The 22516-nt window shown below is 54.9% G+C and overlaps 4 protein-coding genes across 4 annotated transcripts; 2 read left to right on the forward strand and 2 right to left on the reverse strand.

Moving 5' to 3' along the window:
* Positions 1-4912: 4912 nt before the first annotated feature.
* CCDC137 (coiled-coil domain containing 137) lies at positions 4913-10501 on the reverse strand. Its single transcript, XM_004013074.5, has 6 exons — positions 10305-10501; positions 9787-9920; positions 8114-8333; positions 6624-6706; positions 6424-6503; positions 4913-6244 (listed from the first exon to the last, which is right to left on the reverse strand). Exons 1-6 carry the CDS (start codon positions 10439-10441, stop codon positions 6023-6025), a joined length of 876 nt encoding a protein of 291 aa, XP_004013123.1. The 5' UTR covers positions 10442-10501; the 3' UTR covers positions 4913-6022.
* Positions 10502-10607: 106 nt separating this feature from the next.
* OXLD1 (oxidoreductase like domain containing 1) lies at positions 10608-12040 on the forward strand. The gene is made up of 2 exons (XM_004013075.4): positions 10608-10687; positions 11488-12040. Exons 1-2 carry the CDS (start codon positions 10628-10630, stop codon positions 11887-11889), a joined length of 462 nt encoding a protein of 153 aa, XP_004013124.1. The 5' UTR covers positions 10608-10627; the 3' UTR covers positions 11890-12040.
* Positions 12041-13635: 1595 nt separating this feature from the next.
* On the forward strand, positions 13636-16907 carry PDE6G (phosphodiesterase 6G). The gene is made up of 4 exons (XM_004013076.6): positions 13636-13691; positions 15123-15366; positions 15827-15867; positions 16316-16907. The coding sequence occupies exons 2-4, from the start codon at positions 15221-15223 to the stop codon at positions 16390-16392; spliced, it is 264 nt and encodes an 87-aa protein (XP_004013125.1). The 5' UTR covers positions 13636-13691; positions 15123-15220; the 3' UTR covers positions 16393-16907.
* Positions 16908-17601: 694 nt separating this feature from the next.
* Positions 17602-22304, reverse strand: TSPAN10 (tetraspanin 10). The gene is made up of 3 exons (XM_042256815.1): positions 22182-22304; positions 20432-21024; positions 17602-18562 (listed from the first exon to the last, which is right to left on the reverse strand). Exons 1-3 carry the CDS (start codon positions 22215-22217, stop codon positions 18199-18201), a joined length of 993 nt encoding a protein of 330 aa, XP_042112749.1. The 5' UTR covers positions 22218-22304; the 3' UTR covers positions 17602-18198.
* Between the last annotated feature and the right edge of the window lie 212 nt (positions 22305-22516).

Below are 22516 nucleotides of genomic sequence, written 5' to 3' on the forward strand. Positions count from 1 at the left end.
TTTCAATCAGTCTCCATTTGCTGGTCTTTACGTAGAAGGTTTCCAAACAAAATGCTGTCCATTCAACTTGGAACTGCCATTCACAAAGTGAACAGCTCTTTGTCAGTCAGTCAAGAGCAGTTTGTAGGGCACTGTCTGAGTGACTCCCAAGTAGAGCCCAGCACCTCCTCGTGGTCCCAGAGTCCGCCCCGGGTGCAGAGGCTTCCTGAACCTCCTCGCATCCTGCAGGCAGCTTGGTCTGGTGTAAGCCATTTCCACTTCCATGTCTATATGGAAACCTTCTGGGCACTGCCACTTGCATTAGAGTGTCTCTCGACATCGTCCGAGACATCACTGCTATTGGAGCTTAAGATCATTTTATATCCTTCAGTCACTGGGGCAGCTTCAGTTATTGTCAGGTGGCAAGGTGGTAAACCCCCCTCAAGTGGAAGTTCTCCCATCCAAAGTCCCAGCAGCTGCCCCTAGGGGGTTGCTTACAGGCTCTTGCCCTCCACACAGGGCCACCATGGCACCCCACCTTCTACCCCACACTAGGTTCAGCCACCCTTCAGTTCAGTCACTCAGTCATGTCCGACTCTGTGACCCCAAGGACTGCAGCACGCCAGGCCTCCCTGTCCATCACCTACTCTCGGAGTTTACTCAAACTCATGTCCACTGAGTCAGCGATGCCATCCAACCATCTCATCCACTATCGTCCCTTTCTCCCACCTTCAATCTTTCCCAGCATGCAGGGTCCTTTCCCAGCATGCAGGGTCCTTTCCCAGCATGCAGGTCCTTTTCCAGCATCAGGGTCTTTTTCAGCCACCCTTACTGGTTTCCATTTAGCATGTCCCGAAGGGCAGTTATATGCCTTCTGTTTTTATAAGATGAGGTGCAAGGCTGCACAAATGCCCTCAGAAGCCAACTGCAAGCCCAGGTTGTTACCTCTGCTCTTGACTGACAGCTAGGCTATAAATCAGAGTCCCAAGACCGCCCTCCTCAGGTTCAACTAATATGCTAGAGTGGCTCACAGAACTCAGAGAGTTTACTTACCAGATCACTTTTTATGAAAGAAAATAACTCAGCCAGATGAAAAAGAGCCCTAGAACAAGGTATGGGCAAAGGGCAGAGTTCCCATGCCCCCTCCAGTGAACACTCCCCATGTTGCCATGTTTACCGACCTGAAAGTTCTCTAAACTCTGCCCTTTGTGTTTTATAATTGATTGAATCATTAATTCAACTTCCAGGCCCTCTCCCCTCCCTGGAGTTTGGGCAGTTGGAGGTAATGGGCACTGAAAAGTTCTAATCCTCTAATCACGTTGGTTCTCTTGGCAGCTAACCCCGATGTTTAGGCGGGGTCCAAAACCCAACTCATTCATCTAACAAGAGACATCTTTGTTGCTCTAATCAGAAAATTCCAAGGGTTTTAGGAGCTCTGTGCCAAAAGTGAGGATGAAGACTAAATGTATATTATACATAAATCACACCATCACAGGCCGATTCCAAATTGTTTTTCAGAAGAATGCTGGTCTCCCTATGGATAACAAATCCACTAGGATGGCCTTCAACTCTGTTCATTAACAGGCCAAACCAGGACTTTCTTGGTTAAGAGAACTAGAATAGAATGGGAAACTGTCCTCTGAAGACGTAGTTAACTTGGCAAACCGATTAGCCTGCACCCTAGATGAGTCTACTAAGAAAGAAAAACAAACATTAAAATCCTTAATATTTCAGTTCAACAGGTAAGAGTCCCATAAGCAAAGTCCTCCCAGCCTTCATCATTATTTTAAGAAGCCAGGACATTGAAAGAAAGACTTTGAGACACCAAAGCGCTCTGGACAACTTCAGTCACCCAATCCATCTTTCCAGTGTCCTCCCACTTCTCAGTGATGGGATTCCAGGAAATCAGTTTTTCCAAGTCTCCCTCTTAATTGGTTCACAGAAACAACTCTCTAGACTGGGAATGAATTTTCTATACTGGAGCTACATTCTCAATGCTCAACCCCAGTACTACTGAACAGTCCCTGCCTCAGAGCTCGATTCCCAATTGTGGAGGTCTCCAATAAACCTCAGCAAATCAAGAAAAAATGATCCTGAACCCACAACACTTAGTGCTCTTCCAACAGGAGTGAACAGATCGTGCCCTTACACCAGACTGGTGGTGATAAAGTGAGGGGGCAGGTGGACACGCTGTTTAAAGTGCTGGATATTATGAATCTGAACACCAGTGTGCAGGCTTCAGTGTTGCTTTCCCAAGTAATGAATTCTCAGCAGACGATATCAGGCAATTATGCAGCATTATGTGGGAAGATACTGGATCCAGAGTTGGTGTCACATTCTAAAAATGCAATCCAGAAAAACTGTCCACACGGCTCCCTCCCAGATGCTCCAAATTGCCTGACAGACCATTCGAGGTTTGGCAAGTGGGTTTCACAGAGCTGCCCACCATCTCACGGGTATAATTCCTGGTAATGATTGGCAGGGCTTCCCTGGTGACTCAATGGTAAAGGACCCTGCCTACGCTGGAGATGCAGCTTCCATCCGCTGGTCGGGAAGATCCTCTGGAGAAGGAAATGGCAACCCATTCTAGTATTCTGCCCAGGAAATCCCACGGACAGAGGAGCCAGGTGTGCTATAGTCCATGAGGTTGCAAAGAGTCGGACATGACTTAATGACCAAACAGCAACAATGATTTGCATGTATCACTTGATTCATCAGCTACAGTAACCTTAGACAACCACACAGACTTTGATTTCATACTTAATGAATACGGAGGCATTTGTCCAATAGCAAATACTACTACTACTACTACTTGGATAAACACCTTTGGAGAAGTAGAAACTCAATTTCACAAGATGAGGGAACAAGCACAAATTTCACCCGACTCTCCTTGGCCCTTTGATTTATTCTGCTACCTTCAGGTCTAGGGTCATGGTTTAGAACCATCACACAAGCTAGTTGTCATATATTACTTTTGCATTCTGCTTTGCATAGTTTTGGCTTTTTGTTTCTGTTGTTTTATTTTTTTCCCCCATGCTGCATAGCTTGCATGATCTTAGTTCCCCAACCAGGGACTGAACTTGGGCTCTTGGCAGGGAAAGTGCAAAGTACTAACCACTGAACCACCAGGAATTCCCTATTTTAAAACTTTGTACATGTTTCTTGTCAAACCCCTGCAGAAATGCACACTAAATAGAATGATGGTGACTCAGTGCCTTGAAATGACTGCTGATGCTTGTACCTTCTTTACAAGATATGATTTTAAGAGGGAAAATGGCTGAGAGTTTCTCCTTCCACTTTCCTTATTACTCAAACGTGGCCTCACTCAGTGTCAATCACTATGCACTTTCTCTCTGATGTGGGACACGATGTCCAGGCAAGGTCCTGGCACTGAGGGACAAAACACAATTCTGCTAAAACTGATCAGTGATGGTCTCAAGGAAAGACCCGGATCAAAAGGGAGAGGGAAATGCGGAAATGAGCAAAGGAAAGCTCAATCAGAATGGGGTCGCGAAGCTCTGAAGGGAACACTCTCTCACGCATGCGTCCCTCAGCACCGCAGCTCACAGGCCCAGTGGGAAGATTTCCTGACTCAGAAACAAGCTACTCACTGCAGCCAATGGAAAACCAGATCCCTCCTAATTTCCTCCTCAGTTCAGTTCAGTCGCTCAGTCATGTCCGACTCTTTGCGACTCCATGGACTTCAGCACACCAGGCTTCCCTGTCTATCACCAACTTGCCAAGATTCCCCAAACTCATGTCCATCGAGTCAGTGAGGCCATCCAACCATCTCATCCCGTCGTCCCCTTCTCCTCCTGCCTTCAATCTTTCCCAGCATCAGAGTCTTTTCCAAATGAGTCAGTTCTTCAAATCAGGTGGCCAAAGTATTGGAGCTTCAGCTTCAGCATCAGTCCTTCCAATGAACATTCAGGACTGATTTCCTTTATGATTGACTGGTTTGACCTCCTTGCAGTCCAAGGGACTCAAGAGTCTTCTCCAACACCACAGTTCAAAAGCATCAATTCCTCCTGCTGCTGCTGCTGCTGGTAAGTTGCTTCAGTCGTGTCCGACTCTGTGCAACCCCATAGACAGCAGCCTACCAGGCTCCCCCGTCCCTGGGATTCTCCAGGCAAGAACACTGGAGTGGGTTGCCATTTCCTTCTCTAGTGCATGAAAGTGAAAAGTGAAAAGGAAGTCGCTCAGTCGATTCCTCCTAAAACCTAGTAAAAGCTGACCTTCCCCTTTGTCTCCTCCAACTTGCCACACAGTTTGCTTGTTCTGGATTGAAATTCTGATTCCAACAAACTCATTTTGGCCAAAGATCTTATTTCATGCTAAGAGTCAACACCCTTAACGCAGGCTGGAGGTCCTGATGGCTGATCCTACCTGGGTTCTATCTCTAGAGGAGACCCGAATCTGGGCTCCATTCCTGAGGGGTGATGCCCGGTTGGGGGCCCATCTCTGAGGGATGACCCCAGCCTGGTCACCATCGCTGACGGGTTAGGTTGGGCCTGGTGACATCTCTGATGGTAAAGCCAGCTGAGCTGACTTGACCAGTTTTTAGAGGCACTCCAACAAGTGTCTAAGGAAATATAATTTCCACATTTCATGTGACCAAGGGCAAACTTCCTTCACCATGACCTATTTCCTCATTCCCACGTTCATACTGTCCTTGCAGTGCGTCCAGGAAACACCAGTGTTTCTCAGCAGCCCCACCTCACTCTTTGCTCTCACTGCCCTGCCTGTCTCAGAACCTGATTGTAAGAAGGATGTCAGCACTGAACGAAGAGATTGCGCTGCCCGCCCCAGTTGTCATGTGATGGGGGGTGAGTCCTGGCTACTGCAGCCAGCCAGCACCTGGCTACCCATGCAAGGGCTGGGGCCACCCACCATGCAGAAACACACCCCAGAGAGTGACAGCCCTGATTCCAGGTACAGCTTCCAGAACTTCAATCTTTTAATTCAAAAATAAACTTCACTGCATAAAATACAAACTTGGGGAAGAGCAAAATAGATCGCATTCCACTCCACTCTCATTCTCTTGGGCCGCCCTAGCCAGTGCTGAGGCCTAGCACTGACTGAGGTGCCCAGGCCATCTTTGCTGGCTTGAGGAGCCTGAGCTGTAGAGAGCAAGGCAGCCCAGCGGCTGTCAACCTCCAACAAGGCTGCGAGTGCCCTGACCCTGTCCCTCCATGTTCGACTGCTAGCAGCCTGTAAGCCACATCCCCATGCTCTCACTTGTATCCCACCCCTGAGCAGGAGGATAAATCCAGGTGCTCCCTCCTTTGGCACCTGTGGGAGGTTCAAACCTTGCCAGGCCCTGCCCTTAGCAGGAACTCACATGGCTCCTCTGATCTCGAGAGCCCTGAGCTGGGCTCCTGTCCTTGCTGTCTAGCCACTCCTGATCTGCTGGAGAGCCCCGCCATGTCCTCCCCAGAGACCCTGATGATATAAGCACTCAGCCTCCCCAACCGTGGTGTGGGTGGCTTAGCCTTCGCACCCTAACATAAGCTGGGATGGCTCCACCTGCCCTGCGGGGACCATGAGGACATCTAGGTGGCCTAGATGCTGACCCCCCGCCCCTGCCCCACACCAGCCTGCTGTCTGGCTTTGGCTCCAGCCGTGTGGCTCTGTCGAATCTCGTAGAGCCTCGCTTACTGAGTCAGCAGTGTCTACAACTCACAGGCATTTAGGGACAGGATTATGGGATTGGCCCTCCCTAAAGTGGCCCTGGGTTGTGTCTCAGCCTGGACCTGTGTGTTCAGAACAAAGCTGCATGTGACGCTAGGCTTAAGGGAATGACGCTGACTGCATTTCACCCAGGTGGTGGCTCCATCTATGGGGGCTCAGGAGACAGACGATGCTCTGTGCGAGATATGGGTCCAGCGGATGGTCACTCCTGAAAGAGCAATCTCTAGAGAGAAAAAACAGGAGCCCACTCCCCCACCTGAGTCCCAGGACATGTCCTGGGAAGGGACTCTTGATTGTAGGCCATCTGCTTGTCCAGCTCCAGCCCAGGTGCAGCAGCTCTGGTCCCTCGTCATTACAGCTGCGTCTCTGGCTTCTTCCCGGGAGGGAGGTGGGGTGGCTGTAGTGACTGAGTCCCCTGCTGCTGCTGCTGTAGTCTCTTTAGCGCCCTGTAGGCGTTCACAGCCCGCTCCCTCTCCTCCGCCACAATCCTCTGTCTGGCCAGTGAGGTGGTCAGAGGCTGGGACATACTGCCAGGGCTTAAAAGCTTCTTCAGCATCAGTGATTTCTTGCCAGGCTGAAGAACAGAGAGAGGGAGGGTGAGGCACAGGTACAGGAAGAAGGGGAGGTTAAGGAAGGGTCTAGGTCAGTCCAAAAGTCTAAAAGTCAGTCCGTGAGAACACGGTGCTCTCCTATATGCCCTGAACCCAGCAGCATCAAGGGGCAAAAAGGGCAACTCCCCGAACCCCTGCTTACCTGGTCCCTACTCACGCTCATCCTGGGCTTGGCGGTCAGCTCTGGGGGCTGCAATGCGACCTCACCAAACTTCACTGTGTCTGGAGGGGCAGATGAGCACAGCTGAAGCCTGCTGCCTACACAAGCCCCGCAGCAACGGCACCCAGAGCCAATGTTAGCCCACCCACTGACCCCGACACAACTGCTTCCAGAAAAGTTACCTTGGAGCAGCTCCTGCTCTAGCCTCTCTGCTGCCTTCTCCTCCTTCCTCTGCCGGGCCTTGTCCAATCGCCGCTTCTGGAACCTGGGAAGAGAGCACAGTGCTCCTCTTACTCCTAAACCCTTGGTTCACAGGACTCGGGAAGAGGCAGAGGTCACCCCTGCTCACGAAGAATGCTCCACAGCAGACCCCAGGGGCCTGCCTCCAAACCCCACGACCCACAGAGAGCACTCCTGAACCCAGCAGACCCTCCCAAAGTTCTAAGTCAAGGGTCCTCAGCATCAGTAGCCCTGGAGCCACGTGACAATGTCTAGAGATGTCCTGGGCTATTACAATCTGTGTGTGTGGCAGGGGTGCTCCTGGCACCTCATGGGTGGAGGCCAGGTATGCTGCTCACTGTCCTACGGGGCATGGAACAGCCCCCACCCCAGAGAATCATCTGCCCCAAGTGTCAACCATGCTGCTGAGTCTCAAGGGCCCTGCACAGTAGCATGTGTGATGTGGCTCCTTACTGTTTCTGGAATCAGCGTCCAATGAGTGCTGGAGATCACTGTGGCTTTTACTGGTACCTGGGACAGGTTTTATGTGATGTAATTTTCATTGGCTAATATGAGTACGTGAACTATAAGTGGACACGGAGAAACTCCACAAAGCTGAAAACAATCAAACTTTTACAGCTTTAGGGAAATTTCTTTTCTTTTTTTTTTAAATTAAGGCCACGCCACATGGCATGCAGGATCTCAGTTCCCCCAAGCAGGGATGGAACTCATGCCCCTTGCAGTGGGAGCACTGGGCTGCCTGGGCAGTCCCTGCTTTCAGAGAAATTTCTGATGAAAGCCTGGCTTGGTTCATGACGAAAGTTTCAGTAGAGGTAGAAACACATTGCAAAAAGCATTTGTTTGCTAAAACCACTGCTCAGCCCCCACCCACAGGCTCAAGAAGGTAGCACACAGCTTATGTCCTAGACTTCTCCAGGGCTGAGAGTAGGGAGGTGGTGGTGGGCTTCCTCCTGGTGCCAGTATCTCCACTAGGAAGCTGAGTCTGAGAGGTCACAGAACTTGTCCAAGTGACATAGCTATAGGCTCTCAAATCTTTTGGGGGCTGGAAAGGTCAATCCTGGAAACTGACTTCTGTGGGGCAGGCACAGTCCACCTGGTGGCTTGCAAGCTACTCCTGGGAAGGAGCCTCACCTTTTTTTGTACTTCCCTATAACGACTGGCCTGGAGGGAACAGCTAGCCCTCGCCTGGCTCCTGGATCCCTTGATGCTTTCCACAGAGAGGCACAAAGCTAAGCCTTCAGAGTTCTGTGGATTCAGAGCCTCCCAGGTCAAGAGGCTGAGGTGCAGAGAAAAACAGCGACTGACACCAGGTCCTGCTTGCTCTGAATCACGGGGTGGGGAGGGTGCCCCTTGGCAACGGGAGGCTGTCAATGTAGAAGACATTCGAGGAACCCCACAGCCTTGCCTCCCAGCCCCTCCAGCCCCCACTCACGCTTTCTTCCGCTCTGACTTCTTCTTGGGAGCAGCCTGCACCTCGGGCTGCCGGCTGGCCTGGTTCTTGCTGAGGAACAGCACATGCTGGGCCTCCTGTTCCATGCGCCGGACATAGGCCCTGTCGGACTCCCACTTCCTCTGCTTGAACTTGGGTATGGCAATGTCTGGTTCCACTCCCTTTGCTTCCTTCTCCAATGTCTTACTGAAAGCTGCCTGGGCTGAGGACAAAGGGAGACCTCAGAGAGGAGTGATGAAGGCAGGGGGGTGGACTGGGTGGTGCTGGGCTGGTCACGCATGTTCATCTCCCCTCCCCAGGCTGCAGAAAGGGAAGAGCAGACTCACACGCGAACTAAACAATCTCTAAGATGCCAGCTGGGGGCACCCTGGGGTGGCATCCCCAAAGCTCACTGGCACACATCAAAGACATCCTCTGCAGCTCAGCTGAAAAAAGTGACGAAACCTTAGGTATCCATCACTAGGTGACCAGCTGAATGATTCCCTTTATGTTCATCCAGAGGTGTCACTGCACAGCTGCTGAGGAGAGCTTCATGGAGTTATGGGAAAGGGCATGGATATCTACAAAATCCACTGGAAGGGAAAACCCAGGACACCAAACAATATACAGAACGAAAGTATAGCTTTTACTAATATGTGAAATGTGAAATATGTATAAGGCTAACATGTGAATAACTAAAATAGGCATAACATTTCCCCTGGGAAGGTAAAAAGAAGATGAACAGTGATTTCTTTTAGGTGGAGGGAACAGGATTCAAAGACGCCTCACCTCGTACCTTTCAGAACTGATTTCACCATATACGTAAGTTTATATTTTTTAAAATAATTTAACCCCCTAAAAGTGCTGACTCTATAGGGCGTGGTTCAGAATGTGCCATCATCCATCTGGGTCAGTGACCTCCTCTACCCCTCTGCTTCCTCAATTCTTTACTTCGCTATTGATTTGGCAGCCATCTAATCCCCAACAAAAAGACTAAGGTTTACAAAGAAATGACAAAATAGCATTGCTGCAAAATCAGTGTCATGTTTAGGAACACATACACCTATACGTGTACATGAAACACAAACACTCTGGACCCAATTCCCCCAGCATTCAGGGAGAAGCCAACAGGTGGGCGCCCTAGCTGGCCTTGGGGAAAGGGGCGGGGTGGGGGTGCGTGGAAATGAGCTTCCTAGAGGGTCTGATCAATTCCCTCCATAACCTCTGGAGACCATCCACTTCTCTCCACCATGACTTCTGCACTCTGGTCCAAGGAACCATCATCATAGTAAGGCTGGCCTGCAGCGTCCTCTCATCCCCTCAATCCTTACATAGGCGACCTTTTTCTTCAAGTAAATCTGAACTGACTGTCCACTCTGATTTGTCTCCACTACTCTTGGGGGGCAGTGGTAGAAACCAACACTTCCATCTTAGCCCATGAGGCCCCAGGGGCTCCTTTTGGAGCCTCACCTGAAACCACCTTATCACCTGCTGCCACCCACCGCTCTGGCCTTGGTGACACCAGCCTTCAGTCAGCCTTCCACATGCTCCTGCACCGTCTGAACTGCTCGGGCCTGGCAGATTTCTTTTGCCTGAAACGCCACTGAATACTTGTGCAATTAAGTGGATTCAAACACACAAGGCTTTATGGCCACCCAGCATAGGCCTGCAGTTACCCTCTTTCTTCCTCTTCTTGTTACTGATAGGATTTTTCATCTCTTGCCGGCTCCTCATAATCTCTCGCAGCCTGAAAGGAATTTCCTGTTCATCCTGGTTCTTGGGCTTGCAATTCACTTTCTTCTTTTCTTTGCTGTGAAGGAGAACACGGGGGTGAAACAGGTCTCAAGTGGAGCATAAACAGAATCAGAGAAACCGAAGCTCAGCCTGGAGAAAGAAACTTCGCAGGCTAACCCTGGCCGCTGTCGTGCGTGCCGCTCAAGGGAGCACGACCTCGTCCTAGCCGGCCCAGAGACTGTCCCTGGACCTCCCAGGACCCTGCGTGGAAGGACCTGACTTTGTCCAGGATGACAAGACGGCGCCCGGAAGGTGACATGTGCCACACCGGAGACTCCGTCACGCCTCTGTCGACCCAGTTGACCATCCGGGACGCCCACTGCCCGGACCCGGCAGCGAGCTGTGCCCGGCATGCGGAGGGGCGCCGAGGTGTCTTCAGGGCAGTGAGATCCGCACCCACCTGCGCGGTCCCGGCCGTGGTGCCGAGCGCTGCTTCCCCAACTCTTGCTGCCTCCGGCCCTGCGGTCGCCCTGGTCTCCCAAACCCTGCCGTTCCCGCCGGCACCGCCGTCGCCGCTCCGCGCCGGAGTCCGGCCATCTCTCCTAGCACGGGGTTCACAAGAACAGCTACTTCCGCACTCCCGCGCGGTCCCCCCCTACGCCCGCCACTTCCGCTTCCTGCGCCCATCGGCGCCGTACGGCTCCCTGACGGGTCGGGATTGGCCAGGGCGGCCGCCTTTCACGGCCGCCTGCGGCGCGTGCGCAGTGAGCCAGGCCGCGGGCAATGCTGCTGAGGAGGGTAACAGGGGGAGGCCGGGCGGTGATTGCCGCTATCCTCGGCAGGGCAAGTACAAGTGGGGAAGGGGACGGGATATGTTCGGGAGGCTGGGCCACATAGGGGCCGAGGAGCCCCGCTCTTCCGGCCGCTGATCAGATCTCGGGGTAGTGCCGGCGGGTTCTGCGCTCGTTCCCCCCGTCCAGTACCTGTTGAACAGCTGCTGTGTGCAAGGCCTTTGGGGAAACCTCAGTGAATAGGAGCTGATGCTCCTCGCTGGAGAAATTAGAGAAATAAAGTTTGGGCCCTTGTTCAGTGCCCTGGAGACAGAGCAAGGGACCAGGGTGGGGGCTCCAGGTGAGGAGAAGGCTGCGCCCTGGACCTTGGGAATGACTTGGGCTTCTCCTGTGACAGAAGGAAGAGGGATGAAGGGGTGATGCGATTAGTCAGGATGGTCACGGGAGGGAAATGTGGGAGTACTGGTTGGAGAGGGAGAGGTGGCTGTTTGGCCTGGAGCTCACAAGCCTCCACCTCTGCCACAGTCCTGACCACCAGGCAAAGGCATCTTAGCTGGAGATACAGTCTCTCCACTCACCATCTGCTGGAGTGCCAGCCTAGTGCCAGGCCTTGAACCCAGCCTCTCTCATGAACTTATGGGTCATCCTCGTCCCAAGCGTCAGGTCCATTTTACAAATGGGAAACTGAGTCTAAAGACGAAGTAACTTGTCTAAGGTCATGCAGGAATTAAGGAAGCTGAGAAAGACATGGAGTCCCCTGCCAGTGACAGGAAGCCAAAGTTTACCCAGAGCAGGAGGCGAGTGGGGCCTTACCAGCTTCCTAGAGACTCATGTGCTTATCTGCATCCTTAGTGGCCGCTGTCCAGCTGGGACTGGTGCCAAAAGCTTCCTGGAGGCGGCAACCTTCTTCACAGGATCCAAGTCCGTGAAGCCCACAGAGAGTTTGGGAAGAACCATGTGGAAGTGGGGTCCCAAGCAGGTGCAGCAGGCACCGGGCAGCCCAAGTCCTCCCTGCCGGGTGGGGGCCCCTTGGGACCCCTGTCCCCACCACCACCTGAGCTCCAGCCGCCCACCAACTGCTGCATGAGCGGCTGCCCCAACTGTGTGTGGGTGGAGTACGCAGAAGCGCTGCTGCAGCACTGCCAGGATGGCGGGGAGCAGGCCCTGGCCGCCCTGGAGGAGCACGTGACTGATGAGAACCTCAAGGCCTTCCTCCGGATGGAGATCCAGCTCCGCATTAGGAGAGGAGGCTGAGCCACCTGGCCAGACACCCTCACCCTGACACACTCAATCCCTCACCACCACCTTTATCCACGGCGCGTTCGTGCTGCTGGTGTCAGCAGGAGTAGGAAGAGTTGTTCGTTGACTTTGCCTGAGAATAAATACGTTCTCTGTGGTGGTTAGACAGCAGGCTTTTGTGTCATCATCTGTAGGCTTATGCCATATTATCATATGTCCGCGGGGCACCTGCAGCCTTCACCAATCTGTGAAGGTGAAAATAAACCTGTTTCCTTGACTATTCAAGTGACAATGACACCAGGGGCCCCCTTCCATGTCCCAGCATCCCAGAAGTCTCACCCACAGGTCAGCTCTGGTCAGCCACTGTCAGTGATGCGGCAGAGGGAGGACCATCTGGTCCTGTGAGGTGGCCATTAGCAAACCACTGGTGGGCACAAATGCCCACAGATGGCCTGGGAAGTGTCCCATCCATCCAACTGCAGACTTCCAAGCTCTGATACCAGTGGCCTGGATGGACAGGGTTAAACGAATTTATGCCTATTTTATCTCCTCATTTAAAAGAAAAGCTAGGGTTGTGATCTGACGTCATGAAGGAGTTGAGCTGATAAAACAGGCCTTCCCAGGTAGAGGCCTTCAGTGTAAAGCCAGCATTTTCCACAAAGGCAGATCTGTGGACAAAAGAATGAAACGACACAGCCACAAGACATGCTGCTGTGCTAATGCCTGAGGATATACCCAGTAGTGCCAGCTGTCTTGGCCAGCTAATGATATCCAGAAGCAGTTGTGGTTTTTTCAGAGAAACATGATAGTAGCAATACAGGTTTGTTACACTTTATGTTAGAGACCATCTACTTCAATCATGTACTACAGATTTGAAAATGGCCCAGGAAAAGATTTCCCTGGAGACAAAAGCACAACAGACCTTAGTGGGCCTGAGGCCCCAAAGGGGTCTACAACATAGAGATAGTTAATCTCAGAGATGTAAGAAGAAGTTTACTGTACTTTTCTCAATAAAACATATTTATGAAAAAAAAGAAAGATTTTCTATGTGTATATGAACCTGGGGTTGATCTTTGTGAAGTCCCAGGAGGAGGAAGCTAGGGGAAGGGGAGAGATGTCGAAAATGCACCACTTGGTGGGAACAGCAGGTGCAAAGGCCCTTGGGTGGAAGGAGTTCCTTAGAACACACAGCAGGAGGGAGGGATGAGAGGTGAGGCCACCAAAGTGAATCAGGACCAGGCTACCTGGCTTTGGGGGCCAGAAAGGGGTTCCTCAGCAGTCAGGACTGAAAGTGGAGAGAGGCCTGAGATGGCAGCCAGTGCCGTATCATCTTTGCTTCAAAAATGAGCAGCTTCAGGGACTTCTTGGTGGTCCAGGGGTTAAGACTCCGTACTTCCAATGCAGGGGGCCTGGGTTCAACCCCGGATCTGGGACCTAGATCCCACATGCCACAGCTAAGAGTTCCCATGCTGCAACTTCAGATCTCGCATGCCACAACTAGGACCCAGCATAGCAAATAAATATTTTTTTAAAAAACAAGCAGCTTCAGGAGAGGCTGGTTGTTCATGATCATACATCCCTTGCCTGCCCTGACCCTGTCCCCAGATTGTCCTTCCCTTGACCACACCTGAGCCCCTTCCCCCATCTCGGGGGAGTCCTCGGTAGTGCTACCCAACCCCACAATCTCATTAGTGTGGTGTCAGGCACAGTCCTAATCAGCTTATCCAGCTGCAGGATAAATGCCCAGCCAGCGCCCTGCTGAGGGAGGCCTGCCACTCACACCCATGGTCCCCTGAGACCTGCTGCCCTGGAACCTGGTGAGTAGCGACCTTCTCAGGTTGCCTTTCCCGGTGGCCACTTACCCAAGGGTGTTAGTGGGTATCTGTCCAGAGGGTGGGGAGCTGGTGGGCTTTTCACCACCGTCCTGAGGTCTGGGTCTATGGGAAGCCACCCACAACCCTGTTCAGAGAGGATGCCCAGCCTATCACATCCTCTGCTCCCCATGTCAGACGGTGGTGCAGGCTGTCCCCGAGGCTAGCAATGGTCTCGGAGCTTCAGGCCACACACACTCAACCAACCTAAATGGGCACAAGCTACAGGCCAGGCTGGAGCCAGGGAAGCTCAGGCAGCGGTTTCCATGGGGTAGCATCTGATAGTTGGAGCTCCATCAGGTCTAAGAACTGCCCGCACCAGGCCCATGGCCTGGAACTGGGGAAAGGGTCTGGCTGGGCCTACAGTGCCTGGGCCGTGAGGAGTGGGTGTTGTGGGGTTTGAGCCACCAGGGCCACCAGACCTGCCGCTGTCCACCTTGAACCCAGTGTAGATCTGGCCCCTGACCCCCGGTTCCTCTCAGGCTGATGCTGGTCCCAGCACAGAGGCCAAAACTTAGGGAGGGGAGGTCCACAGCAGGGCCCATCCAACTCTAGGTGCCCTGGTCCTCATGGCCAGGCCTTCCTCGCTGGTCTTGACAGAACCAGCTGTCCTTGCCTCCCAACTGGTCTCAGCCCTTAAACTCTAGCAGGCAGTGGGTAGTGGCCCCAGACAGAAGTCAGGCATTGCAGCCCACAAATGGGGGACAAGAAAAGGGGCCCCAAGAGGTGATGCCTGGGGCATCCAGTGCCAGGGTAGCTACGGCTCCTGGCTGTGTCATGTACTTAGCCCCAGAACCTTCTGGGCTCACAGTGCTTCCTGAGAGATTAGTCTACCCCTGGTGCTAATAGGCTTAAAGGAAGGTGAGCTTCCCGTGGCCAAGGTCACCAGGGCTTAGGGCATCCAGGGGGAAGCTCTGGGGGAGAGGAGGAAGGGAGGCCACTCCATGCGGTGGGTTCAAGGACACCAGCAGGTGATGCTGGCACCTAGCGAGTGGTGGCAGGTGGAGGGGTTATGTTTACCAACAGAGGGAAGACGCTGCTGGAACCAAGGCTACACAGCCCGGTTGGGGGTTTCATTGTGACACAGGCCCCTCCCCTGCCCTCCCATTTCTCAGGCTACTTTTAGGCGCCATTGGGTGCCCAACATGCCACCATAAATGAGGCTGAGTGTTCCACCCCAGAGATTGGGATGGGGAATGCAGAAGGAGGAAGCCATAAGGAGGTTGCCCCTGGGGACCACCCAGCGCTCTCACCCCCTTCCCGGTCCTCATTTGGGCCCCAAGTGCAGTTGGCAGAGGCTCCCCGGGTCAGGGGACTGCCATCCAAGTCCTACTGGGAACCGGTGGGTCTCATATTGCAGGGTTTCCTCTGTTCCAGGGAGCTGAGATTGGCGAGGAGGGTCGGAAGCAGGAGGGCCCAGAGCGTGGGGCAGTCCAGAAGCTGAAGGTCGCTGCGGGATCTCTGCCAACCTGGCCATGAACCTGGAGCCACCCAAGGCCGAGATCCGGTCGGCCACCAGGGTGATGGGGGGACCCGTCACTCCCAGGAAAGGGCCCCCGAAATTTAAGCAGCGGCAAACCAGGCAGTTCAAGAGCAAGCCCCCCAAGAAAGGTGTCCAAGGGTAAGCAGAGCTGTGGGAGGGGTGGCTCTGAGAGGGGGTGGAGGGCCCACCAGCTGTACAGGAGGGAGGGGGGCTGCACTGCAGGTGGGGGGCTGGGTGGGGCCTCACACCACCCTTTTCTGGTGGAAGGCAATCCCATCCTCCTAAGCTGGTGGGGCAGTTCTTGGGGGCTTGAGCTGGCCTGTCTCAGGGTCCCCATTCCCTGGGGATGGGGAGGGGTGTCCTTTTTAGCTGTTATTGCTGAAAGGTCTGGAAAGCACACCCATCCACGCCATCACCCAGACACTCAACCAGCACCCCACTAACTGATGTGCATCTCCACACACGCAGCCCTATCTGTACACACCCAGGACACACTCAGACACACCACGTTCCCAGGAACCTGCACTCAAGTACACGCACGTCCCCCACACCCCTCCTCTCTTCCTGGCCACCGGCCCTGACTGCTCTGTCCTTGCAGGTTTGGTGATGACATCCCTGGAATGGAAGGCCTGGGAACAGGTATGACAACCACAAGTGTCCACCTAGGTCCCCCTGCTCGCCCACCACCCAGAGTGCCTGAGGCCCAGCCCCCCACCCCAGGCAGAGGGCACCTCCCCCTAGCTGTGATTCATTCCCTTTCCCGACTGCAAGCTTCAGAGTGGGGTCGTTCCTTCAGTGGGTGCTTGGAGGGGCTGGGAGGAACAAAGCTCTTGCTGTCCCCACCCCAACCCCTCTCACCAGCAGCAAGGCCCACCTTCCACCCCGCCTCTTCCAGGCCTGCTGCACCCACTCTCTTCCTGGGCAGGGAACCCATTTGATACCCCCCAAAGGTGGTGTGTCCTGAGAGGAGGGCTCTATGCCCAAGGACCCTGTACCCTCACCACTGGGGTGTGGACAACAGGGCCCAGAGGGCATGGTGGCGCCAGCAGCCATGGGACCCTCAACCTACTGCCCCCTTGTCCTGCAGACATCACCGTCATCTGCCCGTGGGAGGCCTTCAACCACCTGGAGCTGCACGAGCTGGCCCAGTACGGCATCATCTAGCCCTGGATCCCCGCCCTTGGCCCCTCTACTCCACTGCCCGCCGTGACCCCCTGCTCAAGATTCCTGTGAGGAGAGCTGTGCCCCTGGGAAGTCCAGAGTGTCTGGATTGTGTCTGGAGACCCTCACAGGGCAGCAGCCTCGAGCCTCCTGGACGCTAGTTACCAGGAGCCCACCACCTCCCTTCAGGACACCCTCTCGGGGCAGCCAGACCCTGCTTAACTTCCAGAAACACTGGTCCACAGACCCTCTCCTTCCCAGGCTGGAAAGCTAGGGCAGGCCTCCCAGTGGTGTCTGCCACACCCTGCCTCCTGGCCTGCCTGTCTGGGGGTGAGGACGGGGTCCCCTCACTAGCCTTTCCCAATTGAGGCCCTTGGGCCAGCAGGAGGATGGCAGGAGTCCTGCAGGCGTCAGACAATGAGAACCCCCTGGACCAGTCACACCAGTAGGAAGCTTGTCCTTTCCAACGTGGCCCACGCTCGCTGTTCTGTTTCAAATAAAGTTAGCCTTGCTCCCCACCACTTGTCTGGGGTGTGCTGTCAGTGGGGACAGGGCCCGAGGGTAGGGTCTGTTCAGTAGGAGTGGATGGCGCAGGCGCAGGTGGCAGGGATGGCGGGGCCTCGGCCAGGCTGAGGGGAGGAAACACGTTGGGTGCTGAGAAGGCTCCTGAAGGCTGGATCGGGGCAAGGCAGGCAGCCTCAGGTACTGCAGGGATGGGAGCTCGGGTCAGAGGGAGAGAAAGCCTGTTTGCTCCCCACAGGTGAGGAGACAGGTGCAGGGAAACTGGGCCCCCCTGCCCACCCTTAGTGTCCACTAAAGCCAGACAGATGCCCACCAGCAACTCTGCAACTCCACTCCTGACCTCACAGCGGGGCACGCTGTCATACATACACATAGACCTGCACAAAACTGTCCCTACTAGCAGTCACCTTCTGGAAACTGCCCAAGTGCATGTCCACACAGACGTGGGGCTCTGTTCACACAGCAGAGTGACTGGACAATGACTCTCGAGAAGGGGGCCCCGTGATCCCGTCTATGTGAAGGTCAGAAAAAGCCATACAAACCTGAAGGTAAAAAAGTTCCAACAGGGGTGACCTTGGGGAAGGGACAAAGAACTCTGCTGGGGCTGGAGCTAGACCTGGTAGTGGTGGGGGGTGCACAGGTGTGTCGTTGAGTAAGAAGCCTTATGCTGCCCACTTAAGATTGGTGCAATTTACTGTATGAGTGATACATCGCAATAAAACTTACACTCTGCCAAAAACAAAAAAAGACTCTGGAGGGAGAGGCCTGAGCCTCAACGGACAGGAAAGGGGGAGATGGCCCCAGAGGAGGGCAGGTGCCAGGCTATGGTGAAGACATGGGGCTTCATAGGCTGGGCTTGGAGGTGGGACTTGGAGGTGGTTGGAAGTGGAGGTCAGAGGTGAAAATTGGAAGTGAGGGTCAAGGTGAAATTCAGAGGTGGAGGCTTGGCAGCAGGATTTCATCCAGTTCTCGCCCCCCGCTCTCCCTGCTGGCCAGGTGGCTTTGCCTGGCACCCTCCATGGGAGGCAGATGCTGGCCAGGCCGTCGTCGAGGTCAGCTTACCCTTGGAACAGCAGCGTTTGCAAGCAAGCAGGCAGTGTGAGGGAAAGGGAACCCTGGGAAGCTGGAAGTCAGTAGGCGGAGGTGGCCTGGGGGTTCAGGGCGCGTGTCCCTAAGCACCCAAGCAGGTTACTCTGACATCTGCCCCGGGAGGGAAAGGGAGGCCTGCAGCCCCAGACTCCATCCTTGTATTCTGGTCTTTTGTCCCCGGAGCTGGTCAGCCCATGATCAGTTTGGCAGAGGGCGGGACACGGGGTCTGGGGTTCCTATGGACAGGCCCCCACTCCCTGCTGCCCCCTTGTGGACAGTCAGGGCCCTCACCAGCTGAATGGCCAGCAGGAGCTCCAGCCCCTGGACCAGCACGACCGCGATGGCATAGCAGCCCACAGTCTGGATGTTACTGCGCAGCCACCGGAGGAGCGGGGGGCCACAGCCCTCCAGATGCACCACCCTCTGGGCCGCGTCCTCGTCCAGGCCCAGGGCCCCGAAGCCGCACTGGTCATTGACAGAGGCTCCGCCTTCCCAGGGGTCAATGCAGCAGGAGGCAGGAAGGCTGCAGGCCTGGACGCCAGGGGAGCTGCAGTTAAAGTACCTGCAAGGGCGCACAGTGTCAGTCTGGAGGGCAGGTCCCCTGGTCTGGGACCCCAGTGTGAACTGTCTCTTTGTGGTTGCTTAGTCACTAAAGTTGTGCTCGAGTCTTTTGCAATCCCATGGACTGTAGCCCGCCAGGCTCCTCTGTCCATGGGATTCTCCAGGCAAGAATACTGGAGTGGGTAGCCATTTCTTTCTCCAGGGGACCTTCCCTACCCAGGGACTGAACTCGTGTCTCCTGCATTGGCAGGCAGATTCTTTACCACTGAGCTTCCCAGAATGTCTCCTACCCACCTCCAAACTTCCATGGCCACACACATGCATAGGCACGTAGGCATGCATGTGTGTATGATGCAAGCACAGAGGCATGACTGCACACACGTACAGCATGAATCCACACTGGCATGCAAGTATAGAGGCACACACATCACACCTGTGCATGCTCACACGCACACACACACAATATCCAGTTCTCTACAATTCATCCCGCACCAGGCAGGCCTCTGCACATGCTTCCTGGCTAGAAGGCTCACACTGCACAAGACAGATGGAGGGAGGCCAGCGTTTGATGGGAGCTGGAAGGAAGACGGCCTCGCCCCACAGATGCTGCTGAGTTGGTCTGAGCATCAGGGTTGGAGCCGGAGAAGGTGGGTTGAGGACTGGCAGAGGCTTCTGTGGGGGTCAGTGGGTTGTGGTGGGGGCGTGAGGGGCTGCACTGGACAGCGACAAGGGACAGGAGGCTTGGGAGGAGCTCACAGGGCCTGGAGGGAGTGTCGCTCTTATCACCTGCTTCAGGCAGCCCTCAGGTGCCCGCGGCTTTGATTAGGCATCTAGTCAAAGCGTCCAGGGCCCTGTGAGCTGCAGGCTCATCCCTCACCGCCCCCCGCCCCATACAGGCACAGTCTCATCTCCTCGAAGAGTGGGCTTCACTAAGGCCGGGGCTTGGAGACCGGTAGGCTGGGTGAACATAACATCAGAAAGGGCTGCCACCAACCCAAAGCCACAGATGGCCACAGTGAGAACAAGCCTTGCAAGTGCTTCTAGGGCGCCTGGTACTCGGAAGGAAGGGCTCAGCACGTCTCAGGGAGGCTTGGGTAAGTGGCTGGTTTTCAAGAGTCTCCATGTGACTCTAAACACACGCACGTACACACACACGCGTGCACATACATACACACACAGTAGAGGGAAAACCGTGGAGTCATGGTCTGGAGGGATGTCTTGGATTAACCTAAAGTGAAGGTGAAAATCGCTGTCATGTCCAACTCTTTGCGACCCCATGAACTACACAGTCCATGGAATTCTCCAGGCCAGAGTACTGAAGTGGGTAGCCTTTCTCTTCTCCAGGGGATCTTCCTAGCCCAGGGATTTAGGCCAGGTCTCCCGCATTGCAGGCGGATTCTTTACCAGCTGAGCCACAAGGGAAGCTGGTGGTGGTTTAATCACTAAGTCATGTTCGACTCTTGCGACCCCATGGACTGTAGCCTGCCAGGCTCCTCTATCCATGGGATTCTCCAGGCAAGAACACTGGAGCGGATTGCCATTTCCTTCTCCAAGGGAAGCTAGATTAACTTAAAAGTTATTTCAACCGACACTGAGATGTCTTGTGTGATATCCTCACTGGAAAAAACAAAACAACAATCTCCAAAAATGATTTTCTATGTCTGCCAGCTGAGTTTCTCTGTTAACATCCCTGCATGACCATGTGGCCCTGGCTGGGCCCGAGCGTGTACATGTGCAAATGTGCCTGCATGAGCATGTGCACACGTGTGAGTATATACGGGTGAGGAGCCTGTACAGGTGAATGTGTGTACAAGTGAGTATGGGCATGTGAGTGCGGCCCGGCCCCTCCCTCGTGGGCTCCAGGACTCACAGGTTCCGCTGCCAGTCCTGGTAGGTGGCCGCCCCGCAGCACTGCAGCCCCAGCTGGACTTGGTCGATGAGGAAGCACAGGTCTGGGTCGTCTTGGTAGTGGGTGATGGCCAGGCGCAGGACGTGCTCCAGGCCATCCTGTAACTGGCCCCAGAGGGCCACCACCAGGGCCCCCACTGCAGCCTCCAGCACCAGGAAGGCAAGGACGCCCCCGGAGAAACAGCGCAGCAGAAAGGCATTCTCGCAGAGGGCACCCAGGCAGCCCGCCAGGCTCACAGCGCTGACAGCCAGCCCGCCCAGCACCAGTCCCAGCATGGGGTCTGCAGGCAGGGGGGACCCCCAACTACTCCCCAGAGACCCCTTGACAGCCAGGCCCCAGAGCCCGATGGCCAGGGCCAGCAGGCTGAGCAGGGAGAAGAGGAAGTTGGACAAGAAGAGTAGGCACTTGAGGCAGCTGCTTTCTGAGGGGAGTAAGCAGGCCAGGAACCCCTCAAGGCCTGCCCTCCAGGCCGGGTCCTCCCAGGGAGCTGGTCCTGGGCGACTGGAAGTGAGGGGGCTGCTCCTGGCGAGGGGTGGTTCCTGACCTCCAGCCTCCTGCAGGGGAAGGAGGAAGAGGGAGTTCTCACCAGTGCAACCCCCTTCACTCAGTCCCTGTGACACTCAGCTGGGAGCGAGGTCAGAGCCTTCGGGGGAGGAAGCTGGACAGCGGAGGTGGAAGGGGGCGTTCAGAGATCCTAGAAGCCCGGGGACATGGGTGTGGCCAGGAAACCAAGGCTCTGCGGGTGCAGGGCCTCCCAAAGATTCCACCTTGCCCTCCAGGAGGACACTCAGCCAAGTCTGGGGGCCCTGGCCTTACCCAGGAAAAGAATAATGGGGTGCTAAAGGTGGGGGTGGGGGGCCCACCCTCCTATCAGTTCCCCAACAGAGGCCTGAATCACTGATCATGAGGTTGGGAGAAGCTGCCAGTTTCATCGATGGAATTTTGTCCCTTGACGGACAGTCTCCGCCTCAGTTCTGCCTGTTCCCCAACTCCTCCACTGGCAGGCAGGTGTGGGAGGGCTTCTGCCCCCTTTTTGTAGGGGAAGGGGCAGCAGGCCCTTGAAGTCTGGCTGCGGGAAGAATGAGGAAGCTAAGACCTCAGGCCTGGGCAGAGTCCCCAGTATCCCAGGAAGAAATCAGCCCTTTACTCCCCACCTGTCTGACCACATCAGAGCAGAGGAAAGAGGGGTTATTCATCAGCATCCCCCAGACCTCGACAAGTCAGTAAGAGCAAAAGGACAAGCTGCCGATGACATTGGCCTTCAGCCCCTTTTGCACCGAGCCAGAGCTCACCCTCCCATCACCTAGATCCACAGGGAGACCTGCCAGATCTCTTGTCTAGGGGCCATACGGGGCTGAGTGGATGGCAGCCTTAGACGGGGGCAACAGGGAGATGAGAAGGCCGATGAGGGCTGGGTCACAGGTAAGGGGGGCAGGGAAAATGTGGGGGTGGCCCATTGGGTGATGGTCCCTGGGTGTGTGCTATCCTTGGGGTGTGGATGCACCCCACGCCATGTTAAACACAAGGGCAATGCTGGGTCACCTTTCAGGGTTGGAACAGGGTGCTGGGGGTGGTTAAGGCACCTGATTAGTAAAGCCCCACCCCAATCTTAGCAGCGGGGCATCCGCCTCCCCAGTACACAGCAGGGCTCTGGGTGGGGTGGGGGAGAGAGAATACCCCCAACCCTGGCAGTCGCCACACCATTGCTTACCTGGGACAGCAGGGGGCTCCTTTCCCCCTCCTCCATCCTTCCCCAGGACAGGTGTGCTAGACCCTGCTGGCTTCTCTGGCTGGGACACCAGGCCAGTGTTGCCTGTGGCCCTGGCTGCTCTGTGAGCTGTGAGCCCCACCAGGATGCCGTGGTCACGACCAGATCATGTGAGGAGTCATATTTTAGGGCTTAACACAGCCTCTGCTTGTCGAAATGCAGAGAATTCTTCCTGAACCCAGATTCTTGGCCTTGCTCTGTGCAGGCATGACGTGGGAGCTGTCAGGGGGCTGGCCTCGTGGTCATCGCCAGAGGGTCCCGGTGTGGACAGCCTGGCA

The sequence above is a fragment of the Ovis aries genome, chromosome 11, assembly GCF_016772045.2.
Source record: "Ovis aries strain OAR_USU_Benz2616 breed Rambouillet chromosome 11, ARS-UI_Ramb_v3.0, whole genome shotgun sequence".
In the NCBI taxonomy this organism is placed as follows: domain Eukaryota; kingdom Metazoa; phylum Chordata; class Mammalia; order Artiodactyla; family Bovidae; genus Ovis; species Ovis aries.